General features: G+C 41.4%; 2 protein-coding genes across 2 annotated transcripts; one reads left to right on the top strand and one right to left on the bottom strand.

Annotated features, from left to right (window-relative positions):
• The first annotated feature begins 1431 nt into the window (after nucleotides 1–1431).
• Nucleotides 1432–4228, top strand: LOC113524722 (uncharacterized). Its single transcript, XM_053241932.1, has 5 exons — nucleotides 1432–1483; nucleotides 1585–1926; nucleotides 2078–2170; nucleotides 3674–3711; nucleotides 3883–4228. The coding sequence occupies exons 1-5, from the start codon at nucleotides 1432–1434 to the stop codon at nucleotides 4000–4002; spliced, it is 645 nt and encodes a 214-aa protein (XP_053097907.1). The 3' UTR covers nucleotides 4003–4228.
• Nucleotides 4229–16650: 12422 nt separating this feature from the next.
• LOC128321626 (uncharacterized) lies at nucleotides 16651–18139 on the bottom strand. Its single transcript, XM_053241933.1, has 5 exons — nucleotides 18088–18139; nucleotides 17645–17986; nucleotides 17404–17493; nucleotides 17030–17067; nucleotides 16651–16876 (listed from the first exon to the last, which is right to left on the bottom strand). Exons 1-5 carry the CDS (start codon nucleotides 18137–18139, stop codon nucleotides 16757–16759), a joined length of 642 nt encoding a protein of 213 aa, XP_053097908.1. The 3' UTR covers nucleotides 16651–16756.
• Nucleotides 18140–20090: the final 1951 nt, after the last annotated feature.

Genomic DNA, 20090 nt, shown 5'->3' with positions numbered 1-20090 from the left:
ATACGTCACTTATGCATATGCAACTTTGCTGGAGGTTCATCCTTTTATTGTTTTTTATTAGTTTCATTTGGTACAATCACTCAAGCAGCATGTCATCATGGAGGAATCCCTGCAAATGAGGAGCTGTTCTGGTGTAAGAAGATTTTAGCCACGGAGGCCGACATGAGACGTGTGTATTTTTTAATGTTCACACTCGCAGCACAAGGGTGAGCTCCTTACAGAAAGTTGCTCCAGTCCTAGCAAAGTGTGGTTTTATTTATCAGTAAGGTGTTCTGTCTTCTCCACTGACAATAACAACCCTTTCCCCAACATCACCAAACTTGAAACTGGAAGTGTACTGGCCTCACTGGCTACCTCACTCAGCTATCCAGTAAGTTCCACTCCTCCACACAGTGACCCCCGGACCACGATGTGAGGTTGAGGTGTTTAAGTTTCCTGAAAGGAGTGAAACTGAAACATACATACAAAGGCATCAGTTAGTAATTGGAGTTACACAAGCAGAAATCACACACTACATTCATTTATTATGTTAGAAATGCTGGGACTTAGCTAGAAATGCTAAGTACTTAACTACTGTGACTAATTTACATGTCAAATGCTGTTAATGTCATGAAGTAACACTGAACATGAAACTTAAAAGGGTAAGTGCATTGATGTGGTTAGAAAGTTAATTAACAAATGAAACGTGGATTTGATAGATGGTAAGAACATGTCATTAAATATATAATTTAATGTTCGATGGTAAAGCCCATTGTGTAGAAACTCTAGTGTGTGTATTTGCAGGGTTTTACAGTAACCACAGAGCACATCGAGGAAAAAAGCTGTCACTCGTCCTTTTATAATTAAACGTTAAAACTATAAATTTATATGCACACTTTCTCATTAACTGCTGTATGCAACATCTTTTTAAAAAGAAATAAAGAATAAAAGTAACCTTTTCTACTGTAAACCTTTCTAGTGTCTACATCTTAAATAATACAGATGAGTTTTTTTCCCTCAAGTGTCTGATGTTTACTGTAAAACCCTGTATAAACGCTCACTCCAGTTTCTACCTTAGACAAATGATTTGTGAAAGGACCATACTGAAACTGTACTGCGTCCCGCTCCCCCACAGCGGGATTACACATTATTCCTCTTTGGGGTTGTTAGATCTGCTGACCTAAAAGCACTTCATTAAACTTCTTCTATCAGAGAGGTTCCAGCACACAGGACTGATAGAGCTCCAGTAGATCATATCTGTAAAGTCATGTGACTCATCACAGCATCAGAACAGACAAGAATTCACTGTCAGCTTCACATCTCATTACAGCTAATGGACCAATCAAATCAGTCCACAGCTTCAAAACATCCAATCAGGCGTCAGTCTGGACCTGGTTTTCTCCTGAACACACAAGTTCATTACCTCACTATCACTTTGTCTAAACAGGAACGATGATCACACTCTTTGTCGCTCTTTACTCTCTGCTTTGTCTCTGCACAGCTGGTGAGTAACATTTTTAAAACTTTCATTTAAAATAGAAATATTGCATATTTAACTAATTTACTGACATCATTAAACATTGAACATTAACCACTTTTTTACAGCAAAAACTTCTGATATCAAGGAGCTTGACGTGAAAACAGTAAAGCCTGGAGAAAATGTAACTATGGGGTGTAACTTTAACATCAAAAACAAAGATAATTTATTTTGGTACAGACAGAGTTTTGGAAAATTGCCTAAGTTTTTTGCAAAACCATACAGAGGCACTTTGGGCTACACATTTGATGAGGGATTTAATGATAGCCGCTTCAGTATTACTGTAAATGCCCATAAGTTTGATCTCAAAATTAAAGAAATAAGAGAAGATGATGGAGGAGATTATTTCTGTATAGAAGTTGATGGAAGTTTACTAAAGTTCACATCTGGAACACGTCTGCAATTTGAAGGTAAACAGTTTTACTCTGATAACCTGCTAATTCCAGATCAACACTTTAACCAGAATTATGTGTACATATGCATTAAATGTTGAATATTTCACTTTATTCATATTTAGTATCATTTCTGTTCATTTGCTGCTTTTCCATTTTATTTGTAAAGGTAAAAAGATGAAACTCTGTCCTACACCTGGAACGGTTAACAAGAACACAGATTCTGTTACACTCCAGGGTTCAGACAGCAGCGATGGAAAAGGTAAGAGTTTTGACCAAATAAGCTTCCTTTCACTTTCTATAACAGAATCTTTTCTAGTTAAAACTTTTTCCTGTTAATAAATCGTCCAATATTGTAACGTATTTTTTCAGTGTACTCCATTATGCACTTTAGCTTCAGATGTTTTTTTAAAACAATTTCATTTTTTCCATACAGGTTACAGTTGTACTGATCAGATGCATGTGCTGTTCTGGCTCTCCATTGTTAGAGTTGGAGTTCTTGCCTTCATGATTATTGTCTTTCCAATAATCCTCCTTGTTTTCAAATTAAGATCAAATTAGAAATTCAAATACAAATGGAAGAAATACTGATTTAAGAAAATAATGTGTTAGATTTAACTAGAGCTAATTGCTAATATTGGCTGTATACTGGTATGATTTTGGTCTAACTGTAATGTGGAGGTATTTACCAGCTGTACTTACAGCTGCATTTAAGGGCTCCTGAGTGGCGCTATAGAAAATCGTTCTCCCTATCGTCTCGAGCTCTAATCCAAACGATACCACAACCATCTGTGGCCAGGAGTCCGAGAGAGCAAAATTGGCTGTGCTCTCGGGGAGGGAGGCACATACACTCTCTCCCCTGTCAATCACAGCAACAATATCCAATCATGGGCATCTGAGAGTGTGTTATTCCGCATCCTGATGTTGCATGAGCAGCAGTTCGAAAAGATGCAGCTGGCTGGTTTCACATGTCTCAGAGATAGCACGTGATAGCCTTCACCCTGCCTGGTTGGTAGCTGTTGTGTGCTAGGGGAGACCTAACTGGAGGGAGGGAATTGCACTTAAATAAATTAGAGAGAAAGTGATGGAACAATACAAAAAATGCATTTAATAAAAGTAAAATCTGAAGTGAATATGCAATGCAGTAGTCCTCTTTATTTCTAAAATTTTTTTTTATAACTTCAAAGATAACATCGTATTTTCCACATCAAACACCTGCTAATTCCAGATCAACACTTTAACCAGAATTATGTGTACATATGCATTAAATGTTGAATATTTCACATTATTCATATTTAGTATCATTTCTGTTTATTTGCTGCTTTTCCATTTTATTTGTAAAGGTGAAGAGATGAAACCCTGTCCTACACCTGGAACGGTTAACAAGAGCATAGATTCTGGTACACTCCAGGGTTCAGACAGCAGCGATGGAAAAGGTAAGAGTTTTAATCAAATAAGCTTCCTTTCACTTTCTATAACAGAATTTTCTCTAGTTAAAACCTTTTCCTGTTAATGATTCATTCAATATTTATACAAGTTGTGCATTTTCATCATTTCAGGAAATGAATATTGGATTATTGCCTTAGCAGCCTCCATAATAATATCTCTTATTCTAATCGTGGTTCTGATTGGAGTTTTATTTAAAAATCAAAGAAAAGGTTTGTTTACTTTTATTATCATTATTTATAGAGTCACTGTATAAAGTTGTCACCAAAATGTGGATCCTTTCTACATTTAAACTTTACTTATGTGTATTATTGTTCAGGTGTTTCATCAAGAAACCATCAAATTCCCACCAATCAGGTAATCCAGTCTTCTATTAACTGTGATTCTGTTAAATAAATCCACATCTGATCTACAATCCACAATACACAGAGAATTTTAACAGACAACTATTTACAAAATATCAATGTAATAATTATTTGTAGTCTTTTAATTCGCTCTGGTTTATAAACGGCTCTTGTTCTTTATCAGGCTGATGATGAAGATGTCTTGAACTATGCAGCTGTGAGTTTTGCTAAGAAACCTTCATCCTCCAGAACCTCCAGAGACAAGAGCCATGAAGACGTTTATGCACAAGTTAAAATAAAATAGATATAGAGAAATAACTTCACACTTGAAATACAATATAAATGCAATTATTCACCCAGTTTGTAGACAGATGTGTCATATTTTAATGAGACAAAAACATTTTTATTGCTGTAAGTTTTATCACCATTTCCAAACCTTTGTAATGTACTAATTTGCCTTACTTGATGGATGTATTTGTTTTTTAATTTATTGATTGATTTTTATCCCTTTTATTTTAATTTTATTTTCATTATCTGCTGTTTTTTTTCTGAAAGCCTTACATTTGGAATGTTTTCTCAGTATTTTCTCTTAAAGTTTCTAGTTTTCTAGAATGTAAAAAAAAATTTTTTTTTTTTTTTTATTTTGAAGGTGATCAAGAAATGGCTCATGGTAAACAATTTGCTTAAACTTTTATTTTGTAATTTATTTTGCTTGGGAGCTTTATAAAGATGCTAAATCTTTTGAATATTGTAATTACTTTAGATTAGCTAAAACATTTTTGTAGCCAGTACTTCTGTAAATGTAATACATTTTCCACTTTTCCAGAAATACTAACGACATTTATGTGCAACAGGGCTGAATATAAAGACGAGTGGTTACTGCATTACTGATGAGATTTGACTACTTAACCTGAAACTAAATTCCAGATAGACATTTACGTGAATGATGTCAATGACCATAATTAATCCAATTTCATTTAATTTTGTTTAAATCAATTTTCAACATTTATTAAAAATTTTGTTTAGTTCATAATTAATAGACAATTCTTCCAGATCAACATGTTTATTGACTCCACTCCTTCACTTGATGCTGATGTAGCTAATATTACTAGGATAGCCTTCTTTCATCTCAGAAATATTGCTAAGATAAGAAATATAACGTCAGTACACAATGCAGAAAAACAATTCCTGCTTTTATTACCTCTAGGTTGGATTATTGTAATGCCTTACTGTCTGGACATTCTACTGGTGCATAAACAAGCTCCACTTCGTCCAGAATGCAGCAGCCTGAGTTCTTACTAGAACCAGACGTTATGACCACATCACCTCTATCTTATCCACTCTGCATTGGCTCCCAATCAAATTTTGCATTGATTATAAAATACTACTGCTGACCTATAAAGCACTGAATGGTCTTGTGCTGCAGTACCTAAGTGAACATCAGGTGTTTTATGATCTGCTACGCCTACTTCGATCAAAAAGCTCTTTGTTGGTGCCTGGAATAGTGACGACTACAGCAGAGGGTAAAGCTTTCTCTTACAAAGATCCACAGTTATGGAACAGCATTGTGTAACCCCTATGTGGAACTCCTGGGTAAAAGCAAATAATGTCTGTGGTAGATTTTGTTTAAATTCATTATCCTTAATTGGGTCTTCCAATCACCTTAGTCTGTAATACCTGATATGAGGAAATCTGCCTGGCAACTAGAGTCTAATAGCTGATGAAAATTTGCTATTGGTGGAAAATCACGAAGCTCTGATCTTGAGTGAATATCGGCGTGAGTGAGATTCCGGTTGTGCAGATGCAGAGAAGTTGATTTGATTACTCTAAAATGCATAATTTTAGAGAGATTGCGAGCTGATATTCATTCTACAAGATGACAAAGTTATCATAAGCATTTGAGCGTTTGGATTTTGAAGTTGTATCCTGTCTTCTGTGAATTTGAGTCTTCTGCTAAGCTGTCAGTGAGTGTTAACGAGCTTAACAAGCTTAAACGATCTGATATTAACTCTTTAATAGTTAAATGATATTTTTATTGTCATACTTGTTTCAATGTTTCTTCATATTATGATCAAATAATTTCTTTGAGTTGATCTTCCCTGAGTTTTATCATTGATGTGTGATGTAAATGCTGTAGTGCTCAGCAGCCTTTTTAATACGTTGTTGAGAACGCATAATGTGATTCATGGTAAGAAACGTGAATGTGATCGACTTGATGTAAAAGTTCTATGCATAGACAAAAGTGAATGTTGATTATTGTTAATTATTTACAATATGAAAGTCACGTTGTTGACAACATGATTAACTGAGTGGGCTTTCTGTATCTGAAGTAGGTATATTGAGTGAATTGAGCACATGATTGTGAATGTTTAAGAAGTCGAGTTCATGATTTGAATTCATTTATTGTGTTTAAACAGAGTTTATTGTACATTAAGGTCCGTATTAATTGACTATCAGCTGATTAATGAGTAACTGGATATATGGATAATAATATGGATGTGCCTGTTACATTGCAGGCCAGGTTTTTTTTTGTATGCTATTGAATTCTTCTGGAAGGAAGATGGCGAGCCACCCACCCTTGATCGTTGGATCCATGGAGTCACTGCTTTCTGAAGGATGTTCCAGATGATACCACTGTGCAGTAGGATCTCAGTGGGCCTTGATTGCACCCCTTTTGGATATATATCTTTTTCCCCTATCAACTCCTAAGTTCCAGATTTGAATCAATAGAACATTTTTTGGCCTCACCTTATTTTTGGTTGTTTTTTCCTTCATCATTAAAAACAAAAAAAGACAGAGCTTATTTCTACAATAAGCGAACATTTCTCCATTATCTTCAAGACTGGACTGTGGAACTTGAAAAAAACTGAACACATACACTGATTGCGCACCACACTTTATTGATGTTCTTGGTACAACAGTTGAGTTATATTTTGTACACATTTCAATGCAGTTCATGTGAAAGGGTAACCAATCTGTGTGTTGTCAATGACTTCCAATCGTACCATTCACCACATTAGAATCCAACTGACTTGGATACGAGTATTCAAACTTAGTGTGTATTTACCCTTAGAGAGGGTTACAATTGCAGTTAGTGTTCAGGACTCAGATACAGTCTCAGTGTTTAAGTCGAGGCTGAAAACATGCTTCTTTAGTCAAGCCCTTTGTCAATATTTGCACTATTGTCACTTGGTCACTTTCAAACAGAACTGCGTACTGGTTGGCGTTGTAGTTATTGTACTGTCTTGTTCTGTCTTGTGCGTCCGCACGTTTGCACTTGTGCACTTTATGTTTAATTTATGTAGTCCCCGTAGTTTTGTGTGGTTCTGTGTTGTCTTATGTAGCACCTTGGTCCTGGAGAAACATTGTTTCGTTTCACTATGTACTTGTATATGGCTGAAATGACAATAAACTCCACTTGACACTTGACTTGACTTGAATAGTTGTTTCCTTACGTAAAGGAGCAGATCTGGAGAGCTCATGGGCATTGAGTGTTTAGGGGAACTGGGATGTTTGGATGCTGTTTTTCCCCCACTCTCATATGTTCACTCAGGTTTGTTGACGGTGGAGTGGCTGGTCACTTTATGTTCCAGATCACCCTCATGTCTGTGTTACCTTCTGGATCTCCTTTTTAGTTATGTTGTCATACCTTGTCTTGCTGGAGTCCCTGCTTTCACTCTACACACAATGTACAATTTCTTTAACCATTATGTGACAGTGAGCAAATCTAATAATCTCTCTCTCTCTCTCTCTCTCTGTCTCTCTTTCTCTCGAGTTACACATACTACTCCTGAGATACCAGTGATCCTGACTCCTTCAGCTCTCTGGGCCTGCTGATCCATCCTGATACCCTATTTCTGGTTGAAATTTTCAATGGTAAAATAAACAAAGACAGAACTGGTGTTCAGTAGGGCCTCTCCCCTATAAATATTCCCTCAGTAACAAAAGAAGAGATGTACTTTTTATAATACTGCATAGCTTTTACCCTGTTAATGCTGCTTTAAGCATGTGAGTGATTTTATATGTTTTTTGTAAAGATACTACAGAATTCAATTAAATTAATTCAGTTTAATTCAGCTTTATTTGTATAGAGCTTTTAACAATGGACATTGTCACAAAGCAGCTTTACAGAAATAAATGGATTCACAAAAAATATACCCATCATTCTTGAAGTCGGTGCTCTTCATCAAGAGCAAATCTCCCTATTAGTCCCCATCACTAAGAAATTTTCCATTGTTCTGGGATTTCTCTGGATGCACACTCATGATCTACAGATTTCCTCGTCCAGTAGAGAAATCAGCAACTGGTCAACGCATTGTCATAACCACTGTCTACAAGCCCCTACCTTCCTTGCAGTGTCAACTCATCTGAGAGTCCTGAAGCCAGCTCTAATATGGAAATAACCCCAGAGTATCAGGACCTCAAGGAAGTTTTCAGCAAAACCAAGGCAAGCAGCCTCCATCCTTACTGGCCCTATGACTGTGCTATTGAGCTCATGGCCAGCACCAAGCCTCTTCATAACTGAATCTATACCCTCTCAGCTAAAGAAACTCAAGCCATGGGTAAATACATCACAGAAGCCTTGAAAGAGGGGTACATTCATCCCTCCACTCATCCACCTTGGCTGAATTCTTCTTTGTGGAAAAAAGGAGGAGGTTTCAGACCATGCATTGACTATTGTAAATTAAATTAATCCACTGTCAAATACCATTACTCTTTGTCTCTGGTGTCTGTCACACTGGAACAACTGAGAGAGGCAACAGTCTTCACCAAGCTTGACCTGCGCAGTGCCTACAATATCATTCATATCCGTGAGGGCAATGGCAGGAAAATGGCCTTTAGCATATGGGCTTTTTTGTGCTCCAGCATTGTTCCACATCAGAAAGGTTCTATCATGGCTCCTAGAGAGCCATCTCTTTGTCAAGGGGGAGAAATCTGCTATCTCATTTCTCTATGTTATCAACCAGGAAGGAGTTCTCATGGACAAAGACAAGGTCACTGCCATAACAATCTGGCCTATCCCCACCACTGTGAAGGAGCTACAGAGGATCCTGGGATTCACCAATTTCTAGTAAAGGTTCATCCAGGGATTCAGTTCCATTGCCACACTCCTCTAATGCTTTGGAATAATGTTCCTGTGGAATACCACCCCCACTGATTCCCCTGCAGTTGACGAATGGTTCAAGCAGAGAGAACATGTGTGGGAGGTTGCACACCAACACTTGGAACAAACTGTATAATTGAACAAAGAATTTACAGACAGACATTTGGGTACCACTTCCCAAAGCTTGACCTTCCATGCCGCTGCTGCTGTGCCCCTTCAATTCTTGTCTCCAAACTCAAACCAGTCACCCAAGGTCCCCTAGCTGTAAACATCCCTCCCTCTGACACCCTCCAGCTCAGGTAGGCATGGAAAGACAACTGGCCTACACCGTCATCGACTCTCACTGAAGAGAGGGCAAGCTAAACTACCTCACTGAGTAGGAGGGCTATGGACTGGAGGAAAGGTGCTGGATCATGGCCTGGGATGTTCTTGACCCTCTAATATGATGTGGTGTCACGGCAACGGCAGAAGCGGTGCTACTCACCAGGTGATGTAACAGAGTGCAGCCTACAAACATGGCCACTGAGGACAACACCACCCAACCTTCATGTATTTCTCACATCCATGTTCACCATCATTCTGATTGCACAGAGCTGGACTCAAACACAGTCACACTACTCAAAGACTCTCACTTCAACAGCTCAATATGAAGTATATGATCAGTGTCACATACCTGTCTATACCAAGCCTTCTATCTCTGTGCTCTAGTGTTTATGGTTATGGCTACATTTCTGGATTCTGATTTATATCTTTGTCTCTTGCCCAAGTAACTCTGTTTGCACATTTCCTGACGTCTGCCTGTTTGTTGACTTTGACCCTGCTTCTCATTTTGGATTTGTTTGTCGTTGCAAAAATAAAGAAACTTTACCTGCAACTGATTCCACCACCTGATGTAATGATATTGTATGCATATATTATAATGTTTATGTTCAAATAAAATGTAAAATAAAAATGTAAGATTACAAAAAAAAAAATCAAATACTGTGTTAATGTTATGAAATAACACGGAATATGAACCTTAAATGGGCAATTGTGCATTGGTCATTAGAAAGTTAATTAACACATGAAATGTGTGGCTTTGATAGATGATAAGAATGGGTTGTTAAATATATAATTTCCTTTTAATGTTTACCATTAAAAATACACTGAATATTGAAACTTGTCAGCTCAACATATTTACTTACAAGGAATGTTTTAAGAACTGAAAACGTCTCCAGGTTACACATGTAACCATGGTTCCCCGAGGGAACGAGACGCTGTGTCGAAACGCTATGGGAAAGCCTTCAGCGTGACCGTGCTCTGAATAACATGTGTAATCAGTCCAATGGATGAGCGAGACGTCACGGGCGGGGTGACGTAGCGACCCGGAAGCATAAAAGCCCGAGTGGCAAACGCCGCGCTAGCTTCTGAGAAATGAGGCAAGCGCGGCAGGGATGCCGGAAGTGTGGCACTGAGATGCAGCGTCTCGTTCCCTCGGGGAACCATGGTTACATGCGTAACCTGGAGACGTTCCCCTTCAGGAACTCGAGCTGCGTCGAAACGCCATGGGAACGAGTATGCCCACGCCACCAGACTTACAAATCACTGCCTAGTGTGGAAAGGGCACAGCTCAAGGCAAAAGGACAGAAGAGCCAGGAGTGGCTCGCATACCCAGGCCGTAGAACCTGGCAAACGCCAGGGTCGTGGACCAACCCGCCGCGTTGCAGATGTCCTTTATGGACACACCTGCGAGAAAGGCCTTCGAGGCCGCCACACCTCGGGTAGAGTGAGCCTTGACCCCCAAGGTTGAGGGGAGACCAGAGGACTCATAAGCCAGGGAAATGGCCTCCACAATCCACCGGCTGAGGGTCCGCTTGGTAGCAGGAAGACCCCTCTTCGGGGGACCAAAGCATACAAGCAATTGGTCTGCCCTCCTCCACAGGGCAGCTCTGTGGACGTACGCATCCAGTGCTCACACTGGACACGTACAGTTAAGCTTCCGATGGTCGGGCTCCCGAAAGGGAGGAGGACAGAAGGCCTGCAGCACGACCGGCCGTGGTGCTGAGCAGGGAATTTTCGGTACGTACCCGGCTCGGGGGTACAAGAACGCTTTGGCCAGACCGGGCGCAAAGTCTAAGTAAGAAGGGGCCACAGAGAGGGCCTGAAGATCCCCCACTCTCCTAAGAGAGGAAATCGCCAAGAGAAAGGCATTTTTTAACGTCAAAAGACGGTCCGAAATCTCCTCTATGGGCTCGAAGGGGGGTTTACAGAGAGCCCCTAAAACCACGGCCAGGTCCCAAGGAGGGACCCGAGATCGCACTGGAGGTCTGATCCTCAGCGCACCGCGGAGGAAACGTGTAACCAGGGTGTGCCTGCCCACTGACTGACCACTGAGGGGGGCGTGGCAGGCTGCAATAGCCGCCACGTAGACCTTCAGGGTGGAGTGGGTCAGCCCTGCAGAGAGATGGGCCTGCAGGAACTCCAGCACTGTACCAACTGGGCAGTGAACAGGGTCGAGCCGGCGGTCTCCGCACCAGGAAGTGAAAACTTCCACTTCAGGGAGTACAGTTTCCTCGTTGAGGGAGCTCTGGACTGGAGGATGGTCTCCACAACCTCGGCTGAGAGACCGGAAGCTCTGAGTTGTGCCCTCTCAGAGGCCACACCCACAGCTTCCACAACTCCGGGCGGGGGTGAAGGATGTCGCCCCCCGCCTGTGAGAGGAGGTCCCTCCTGACGGGAATCTCCCATGGAGAGCCGTCAAGAAGGGAAATCAGGCCCGAGAACCATACTCGGCCCGGCCAGAACGGGGCTACTAGCAGCAAGCGGACCCCGTCCCGGCGCACTCTCTCCAGAACTCCCGGGAGCAGAGCGACCAGGGGAAAGGCGTACAGACGCGGCCTCAGCCACGTCTGTACCATAGCATCCAGTCCTAGGAGAGCTGGATGAGTCAGAGAGAACCAGAGGGGACAGTGCAGTGTCTCCTGAGTCGCAAACAGATCCACCTGAGCTCGGCCGAACATACGCCATATCTGCTCCACCACCTCGGGGTGGAGCCTCCATTCCCCGGGCATCGGCCCCTGCCTCGACAGGGCGTCTACTCCCATATTGAGACGGCCAGGGATATAAACTGCTCTGAGCGAGAGGAGTTTCCTCTGGGACCACACAAGGATCTGGAGCGCCAGCCTGCAAAAGGGGCGTGAGCACAGACCTCCCTGGTGGTTGATATAAGAGACCACTGCCGGGTTGTCGGTGCGCACCAACATGTGGCGACCTCTCAGATCCGGGAGAAAGTGTTTCAGTGCTAGAAACACAGCCAGCATCTCCAGGCAGTTGATGTGCCAAGTGAGATGGCGGCCGCTCCACAGACCACGGGCAGAGCGGCCACTCATGACCGCTCCTCATCCGGCGAGAGATGCATCCGTCGCTAGCGTTACGTGGCGACAAGGAGCTCCCAGCACCGGGCCCTGAGACAAGAACCCAGGTTCCCTCCACATGTCTAAGGCCGCGTGACCTTGATCATGCGGAGCAAGTTTCCCCTCAGGGAGAACCCCCTGGTCTTGAACCACCACTGTAGGGGTCTCATGTACAGCAGACCAAAAGGTACTACATTGGACGCAGCTGCCATCAGACCCAGCAGTCTCTGAAACTGCTTCACAGTGAGTGACCGGCCTTCTCTCACTCTCGCGACTGCTGTGAGGACCGACTCGATCCGAGCAGGAGACAGGCGTGCCTGCACCGCGCCCAGATAAGTGATTCTCTGTACTGGAGAAAGCACACTTTTCTCGGCGTTCAGTCTTAACCCCAGTTCCTTCATATGGGCGAGAACGACATCTCGATGCCGAACCGCCATCTGCTTCGATCGAGCTAATATCAACCAGTCGTCGATATAATTCAGTATGCGGATGCCCCGGAGTCCTCGCCAAAAGAACGGTCCTCAGATCCGTCTTCGTGTCAGAGGGACCGGGCCCAGAGCGCCGCCGAGACTCCGTTTCTGTGCCTCCCTGTGAGAGGAGGCAGTACACGGAGGGGGCTGCCCCCGCCCAGCAGCCCCACGAGCCAGAGAGCAGTGAGGGAGAAACCGCTGGAACGCCCCCGCCTGCGTACGAGCCTGCTGGTACCTGTCGACGACGGAGCTAACAGCCCCGCCGAACAGACCAGAGGGCGCCAGCGGGGCATCCACGGCCTGCCTGAGCTCTGTCACGAGCTCAGATGGCATCTCCTCGTGCTCATCCAGCTCCTTGAGCAGGTCAGCCTGGTACGCCTGTAACACCGCCCTGGTGTGCAGACACGCACCAGCCTGACCCACTGCCATGTACGTCTTGCCCACCAGCGCTGAGGTGGTCCACAGAGCCTTCAGGGACGAAGCCGCACCAGGGGACAGATAGCTAGCTAGCGTCTGTTCAACCCTGGGCATCGCCCTGTAGCCAGTATGGTCCAGCCCTGCCACTTTAGCAAAGTAAGAGGAGGCGGGACTGAATAAACGGGCCGAAAAAGGCCTCCTCCATGACCTCGACACCTCAGTGTGGAGATCGGGGAAAAAAGGCAGGCTCTGGCGTGGAGGTGGCGGTTTACTGACCAGGAAGCGCTCATCTAGCTTAGACCCCTGCGGTTCAACCCGCGTTTCAGCGGGCCAGTCAATGCTAAGTTTAGCAACGGCCCACGAAACCACCTCCAGCAGCTCCTCATATCGAGGAGACTGCGGCAAATCAGAGTCGGCGCCCTCCACGTCAACCTCCTCGGAGGAAGACAGGCAGAGCGCTGCTCCCCGGGGGGACAAACCACAGAGCGGGTTTCCGAACCCAGAGAGCGGACAGTGGATCTGGAGGGTGAGGAGGGAGAAAGGGACTCGTTCGTCTCCATTCCCTCCGCCAGATCCATCTGCGAGCCCCACGAGCGCAACCGCCGCTCTGCCTCGGCAGAAGCGGGGCCAGCACCGCGAGGCACGCGAGTGAAGGCTCCCTCCTCAAAGAGAGCCTTTCGGGAGCGAAGCGCGCACAGCCTTTTTTTTTCCCCGGCAAACACTCGCAATGCGAGCAGCCGGCTCCCTCAAGAGCCGACTCTGCGTGCTCCGCTCCCAAGCAGACAACGCAAAGACTGTGAACACACAGCCTAAAACGCTGTCCGCTTCTTTCAGTTTCGTTTTGTCCTTGGCCTTAGGTACACCGCAGACAACACAGAAAGACAAGCAATAGACAGACAATATCACACAGAGCGCTTGCTGAATAACAGAAAGCTAGCGCGGCGTTTACCGCTCGGGCTTTTATGCTTCCGGGTCGCTACGTCACCCCGCCCGTGACGTCTCGCCCATCCATTGGACTGATTACACGTTATTCAGAGCGCGGTCACGCTGAAGGCGTTCCCATAGCGTTTTGACGCAGCTCGAGTTCCTGAAGGGGAATGTTAGATTGTTAATGATTGTTTCTTTCGCTTGACTTTGATAGCTTCCTGACCCGTGCTGTAGTGTTTACTTCTAACATAAAGACATTTCAATTGGTGAAGTGACGCAAAATAAGTCAGAGTGAGCTGCTGGCTAAAATGCTTAAGTCTGAGTCATGAAAACAGAGTGTTATTTCTGTTAAAGTGAAAGCATTGTGTGTTGCGAGAAAGCGCTGCTGCAGCCAGTAACACTTCTTCAAATGCTTCAAGAGTGCTTTGACACTTGGTCCAAATAATTAAGTCTGCACTCAGGACTGATTCTGGGCTCATTTAGGGTGGATTTATAACTGGAGGTTTGCCTTCACATGGAAGAATTCCTTTACATACATCACTTTATGTTCATCCATTTGCCTTTTTCATTATTATTTATTATTATTATTACGTTACTGATGAGTTTCGACTGCTTAACCTGAAATTAAATTCCAGATACTAAATATTAAAATGGGATTAAAAAAAAGTATATTAATGGCAGATGAAGTGGCAAGTTATTATTTTCATTTCATTTTTTATTTTACATTATTTACAGTGTAACTCATTTTATTACACATTGAGGGACATAATTTTGTTAATTTGTTGTGATATGTCTAACACGCCTCCCTGGACTCACAAACATGTGCATGCTGTGAAGTGGAAAATATGATGTTATCTTTGAAGTTATAAAAAAATCTTAGAAATAAAGAGGACTACTGCATTGTATATTCACTTTAGATTTTATTTTATTAAATGCATTTTTTTTATTTTTTCATGACTTTCTCTCTAATTTATACATGCCCAATTCCCTCCCTCCCAGTTAGGTCTCCCCTATCACACAACAGCTACCAACCAGGCAGGGTGAAGGCTATCACGTGCTATCTCCGAGACATGTGAAGCCAGCCAGCTGCACCTTTTCGAACTACTGCTCATGCAACATCAGGGTGCGGAATAACACACTCACAGATGCCCATGATTGGATAGTGATGATGTGATTGACAGGGGAGAGAGAGTATGTCCCTCCCTCCCCGAGAGCAAGGCCAATTTTGCTTTCTTGGATTCCAGGCCACAGATGGTTGTGGCATCTTCGGGATTAGATCTCGAGACGATAGGGTGAACGATTTTGTACTGCACCAATCACTAGCCCTTAAATGCAGCTGTAAGTACAGCTGGTAAATACCTCCACATTACAGTTAGACCAAAATCATTCCAGTATACAGCCAATATAAGCCATTAGCTCTAGTTAGATCTAACACATTGTTAGACCAAAACTCAAAACTATTCCAGTATACAGCCAACACTAGTTGCAATGCTGTTCCATAACTGTGGGGCTTTGTAAGAGAAAGCTCTGCCCTCTGCTGTAGCAATCACTATTCGAGGCACCAACAAAGAGCCTTTTGATCGAAGTAGGTGTGGTGGATCATAAAACACCAGAAGTTCACTCAGGTACTGCGGCACAAGACCATTCAGTGCTTTATAGGTCAGCAGTAGTATTTTATAATCAATGCGAAATTTGATTGGGAGCCAATGCAGTGTGGATAAGATAGAGGTGATGTGGTCATGTCGTCTGGTTCTAGTAAGAACTCTGGCTGCTGCATTCTGGACGAAGTGGAGCTTGTTTATGCACCAGTAGAATGTCCAGACAGTAAGGCATTACAATAATCCAACCTAGAATTAAAAAAAGCATGAACTGTTTTTCTGCATCGTATAATGACATTATATTTCTTATCTTAGCAATATTTCTGTGATGAAAGAAGGCTATCCTAGTAATATTAGCGACATGAGCTTCAAGTGAAGGACTGGAGTCAATAAACATGTTGATCTGGAAGATTTGTCTATTAATTATGAACTAAACAAAATTTTTAATAAATGTTGAAAATTGATTTAAACAAAATTAAATGAAATTGGATTAATTATGGTCATTGACATCATTCACGTAAATTTCTATCTGGAATTTAGTTTCAGGTTAAGCAGTCAAATCTCATCAGTAATGCAGTAACCACTCGTCTTTATATTCAGCCCTGTTGCACATAAATGTCCTCAGTATTTCTGGAAAAGTGGAAAATGTATTACGTTTACAGATGTACTGGCTACAAAAAAGTTTTAGCTAATCTAAAGTAATTACAATATTCAGAAGATTTAGCATCTTCATAAAGCTCCCAAGCAAAATAAATTACAAAATAAAAGTTTAAGCAAATTGTTTACCATGAGCCATTTCTTGATCACCTTCAAAATAAAAAAATAAATTTTTTTTTTACATTCTAGCAAACTAGAAACTTTAAGAGAAAATGCTGAGAAAACATTCCAAATGTTAGGCTTTCAGAAAAAAAAACCCAGCAGATAATGAAAGTAAAATTAAAATAAAAGTGATAAAAATCATTAAATAAATTAAAAAAACAAATACATCCATAAGGCAAATTAGTACATTACAAAGGTTTGGAAATGGTGATAAAACTTACAGCAATAAAAATGTTTTTGTCTCATTAAAATAAGACACATCTGTCTACAAACTGGGTGAATAATTGCATTTATATTGTATTTCAAGTGTGAAGTAATTTCTCTTTTTTATCTATTTTATTTTAACTTGTGCATAAACGTCTTCATGGCTCTTGTCTCTGGAGGTTCTGGAGGATGAAGGTTTCTTAGCAAAACTCACAGCTGCATAGTTCAAGGCATCTTCATAATCAGCCTGATGAACAACAAGAGCCGTTTATAAACCAGAGCAGATTGAAAGACTACAAATAATTATTACATTGATATTTTGTAAATAGTTGTCTGCTAAAATTGTAGGTCGGATGTGGATTTATTTAACAGAAACACAGTTAATAGAAGACTGGATTACCTGATTGGTGGGAATTTGATGGTTTCTTGATGAAGCACCTGAACAATAATACACATATGTAAAGTTTAAATGTAGAAAGGATTCACATTTTGGTGACAACTTTATACAGTAACTCTATAAATAATACTAATAAAAATAAACAAACCTTTTCTTTGATTTTTAAATAAAACTCCAATCAGAACCGCAATTAGAATAAGAGATATTATTATGGAGGTTGTTAAGGCAATAATCCAATACACATATCCTGAAATGATAAAAAAAAATGGACAACTTGTATGAATATTGTATGTTTTTTTTTTTACAGGAAAAGGTTTTAACTAGAGAAAATTCTGTTATAGAAAGTGAAAGGAAGCTTATTTGATCAAAATTCTTACCTCCATTGCTGCTGTTCGAACCATGGAGTGTACCAGAATCTGTGTTCTTGTTAACCGTTCCAGGTGTAGGACAGGGTTTCATCTCTTTACCTTTACAAATAAAATGGAAAAGCAGCAAATAGACAGAAATGATACTAAATATGAATAATGTGAAATATTCAACATTTAATGCATATGTACACATAATTCTGGTTAAAGTGTTGATCTGGAATTAGCAGGTTATCAGAGTAAAACTGTTTACCTTCAAATTGAAGACGTGTTCCAGATGTGAACTTTAGTGCACTTCCATCCAGTTCTACACAGAAATATTCTCCTTCATCATCTTCTACCATTTTGATAATGTTGAGATCAAACTTATGGTCATTTACAGTAATACTGAAGCAGCTATCTTTAAATCCCTCATCAAATGTGTAATTATTTTGACCGTAATGTCTTGCTAAAAACTGCGGTACTTTTCCAAAACTCTGTCTGTACCAAACTAAATTATCTTTGTCTTTGACCCTGCTGATGTCACACTCCATAGTTACATTTTCCCCACGCTTTACTGTTTTCACGTCAAGCTCCTTGATGTCAGAAGATTTTGCTGTAAAAAAGTGTTTAATATTTAATGTTTAATGATGTCAGTAAATTAGTTAAATATGTAATATTACTATTTTAAATGAAAGTTTTCAAAATGTTACTCACCAGCTGTGCAGAGACAAAGCAGAGAGTAAAGAGCGACAAAGAGTGTGATCATCGTTCCTGTTTAGACAAAGTGATAGTGAGGTAATGAACTTGTGTGTTCAGTAGAAAACCAGGTCCAGACTCACGCCTGATTGGATATTTTGAAGCTGTGGACTGATTTGATTGGTCTATTAGCTGTAAGGAGATGTGAAGCTCACAGTGAATTCTTGTCTATTCTGATGCTGTGATGAGTCACATGACTTTACAGATATGATCTACTGGAGCTCTATCAGTCCTGTGTGCTGGAACCTCTCTGATAGAAGAAGTTTAATGAAGTGCTTTTAGGTCAGCAGATCTAACAATCCCAAAGAGGACTAATGTGTAATCCCGCTGTGGGGGAGTGGGACGCAGAACAGTTTCAGTATGGTCTTTTCACAAATCATTTGTCTGAGATAGAAACAGGAGTGAGCATTTATACAGGGTTTTACAGTAAACATCAGACACTTGAGGGAAAAAAGCTCATCTGTATTATTTAAGATGTAGACACTAGAAAGGTTTACAGCAGAAAAGGTTACTTTTGTTCTTTATTTCTTTTTAAAAAGATGTTGAATACAGCAGTAAATAAAAACGTATGCATATAACTTTATAGTTTATTGTTAAATTATATGTATAACGACCCATTCTTACCATCGATCAAAGCCACACGTGTTAATCAACTTTCTAACAGCAATGCACTTACCCTTTTAAGTTTCATGTGCAGTGTTCCTTAATGACATTAGCAGCATTTGACATGTAAATTAGTCACAGTAGTTAAGTACTTAGCATTTCTAGCTAAGTCCCTGCATTTCTAGCATAATAAATGAATGTAGTGTGTGATTTATGCTTGTGTAACTCCAATTACTTACTGATGCCTTTGTATGTATGTTTCACTTTCACTTCTTTTCATGCAAATTAAACACCTCGACATCACGTCGTGGTCCGGGGGTCACTGTGTGGAGGAGTGGAACTTACTGGATAGCTGAGTGAGGTAGCCAGTGAGGCCAGTACACTTCCAGTTTCAAGTTTGGTGATGTTGGGGAAAGGGTTGTTATTGTCAGTGGAGGAGACAGAACGCCTTATTGATAAATAAAACCACACTTTGCTAGGACTGGAGCAAGTTCACTGTAATGAGCTCACTCTGGTGCTGCGAGTGTTTGTACTGAGAACATTAAAAAATACACACGTCTCATGTCAGCCTCCGTGGCTAAAATCTGCTTACACCAGAACAGCTCCTCATTTGCAGGGATTCCTCCATGATGACATGCTGCTTGAGTGATGGTACCAAATGAAACTAATAAAAAATAATAAAAGGATGAACCTCCATCAAAGTTGCATATGCATAAGTGACGTATGGAATTGCAGAAGTGATCCATGGCTCAGAATTAATTCCTCTGTGTGAAAGCAAACCTGGGATTATGAGCCCCGTCCCCAAACAAGCCTAGAAGCAGTCATGAGAGTGGACTCAAGTGTTCAGGCCAAGTGTGAAAATGCTCTTAACACATTTGTAGACGTGTTACTGGCTGCAGCAGCGCTCTCACATCATGCAGTTGTTTCAGTTTAACAGAAATAACATTGTGGTTTCTGAGTTTCTGAGACTGAGTGTTTTAATCAGCAGCTCACACAGACTTATTTTGGGTCACTTCAACAGTCCAAATGTCTTTGTGTTAGAATCTCAGGCTGACACACAAAAGAGCTGGAGATCATTAATTAAAATGTCTCAAAAATATCATGTAGAATGTTGAAGGCAATATTTACTCAAACTGTGCTAGAGACTGTGCTTTATAAAACTGTGTTAGCACGTTTTTGCATGCCACATTTACCCATAATCCCCCTCTCTGTTTCACGACACAAAGAGAGAAAGACAGAAATACGAGTTAACACAAAAGTTTAAAGCAGGCTTTACTCTTTGTGTGTGTGTGTGTGTGTGTGTGTTTAGGTGTGAACACTGGAGAGATGGGCCACTACATCTATGAAGAGCGAAACAC

This window comes from Pangasianodon hypophthalmus, chromosome 19 (assembly GCF_027358585.1).
Source record: "Pangasianodon hypophthalmus isolate fPanHyp1 chromosome 19, fPanHyp1.pri, whole genome shotgun sequence".
Classification (NCBI taxonomy): domain Eukaryota; kingdom Metazoa; phylum Chordata; class Actinopteri; order Siluriformes; family Pangasiidae; genus Pangasianodon; species Pangasianodon hypophthalmus.
This window is presented reverse-complemented; position numbering and strand designations above follow the sequence as displayed.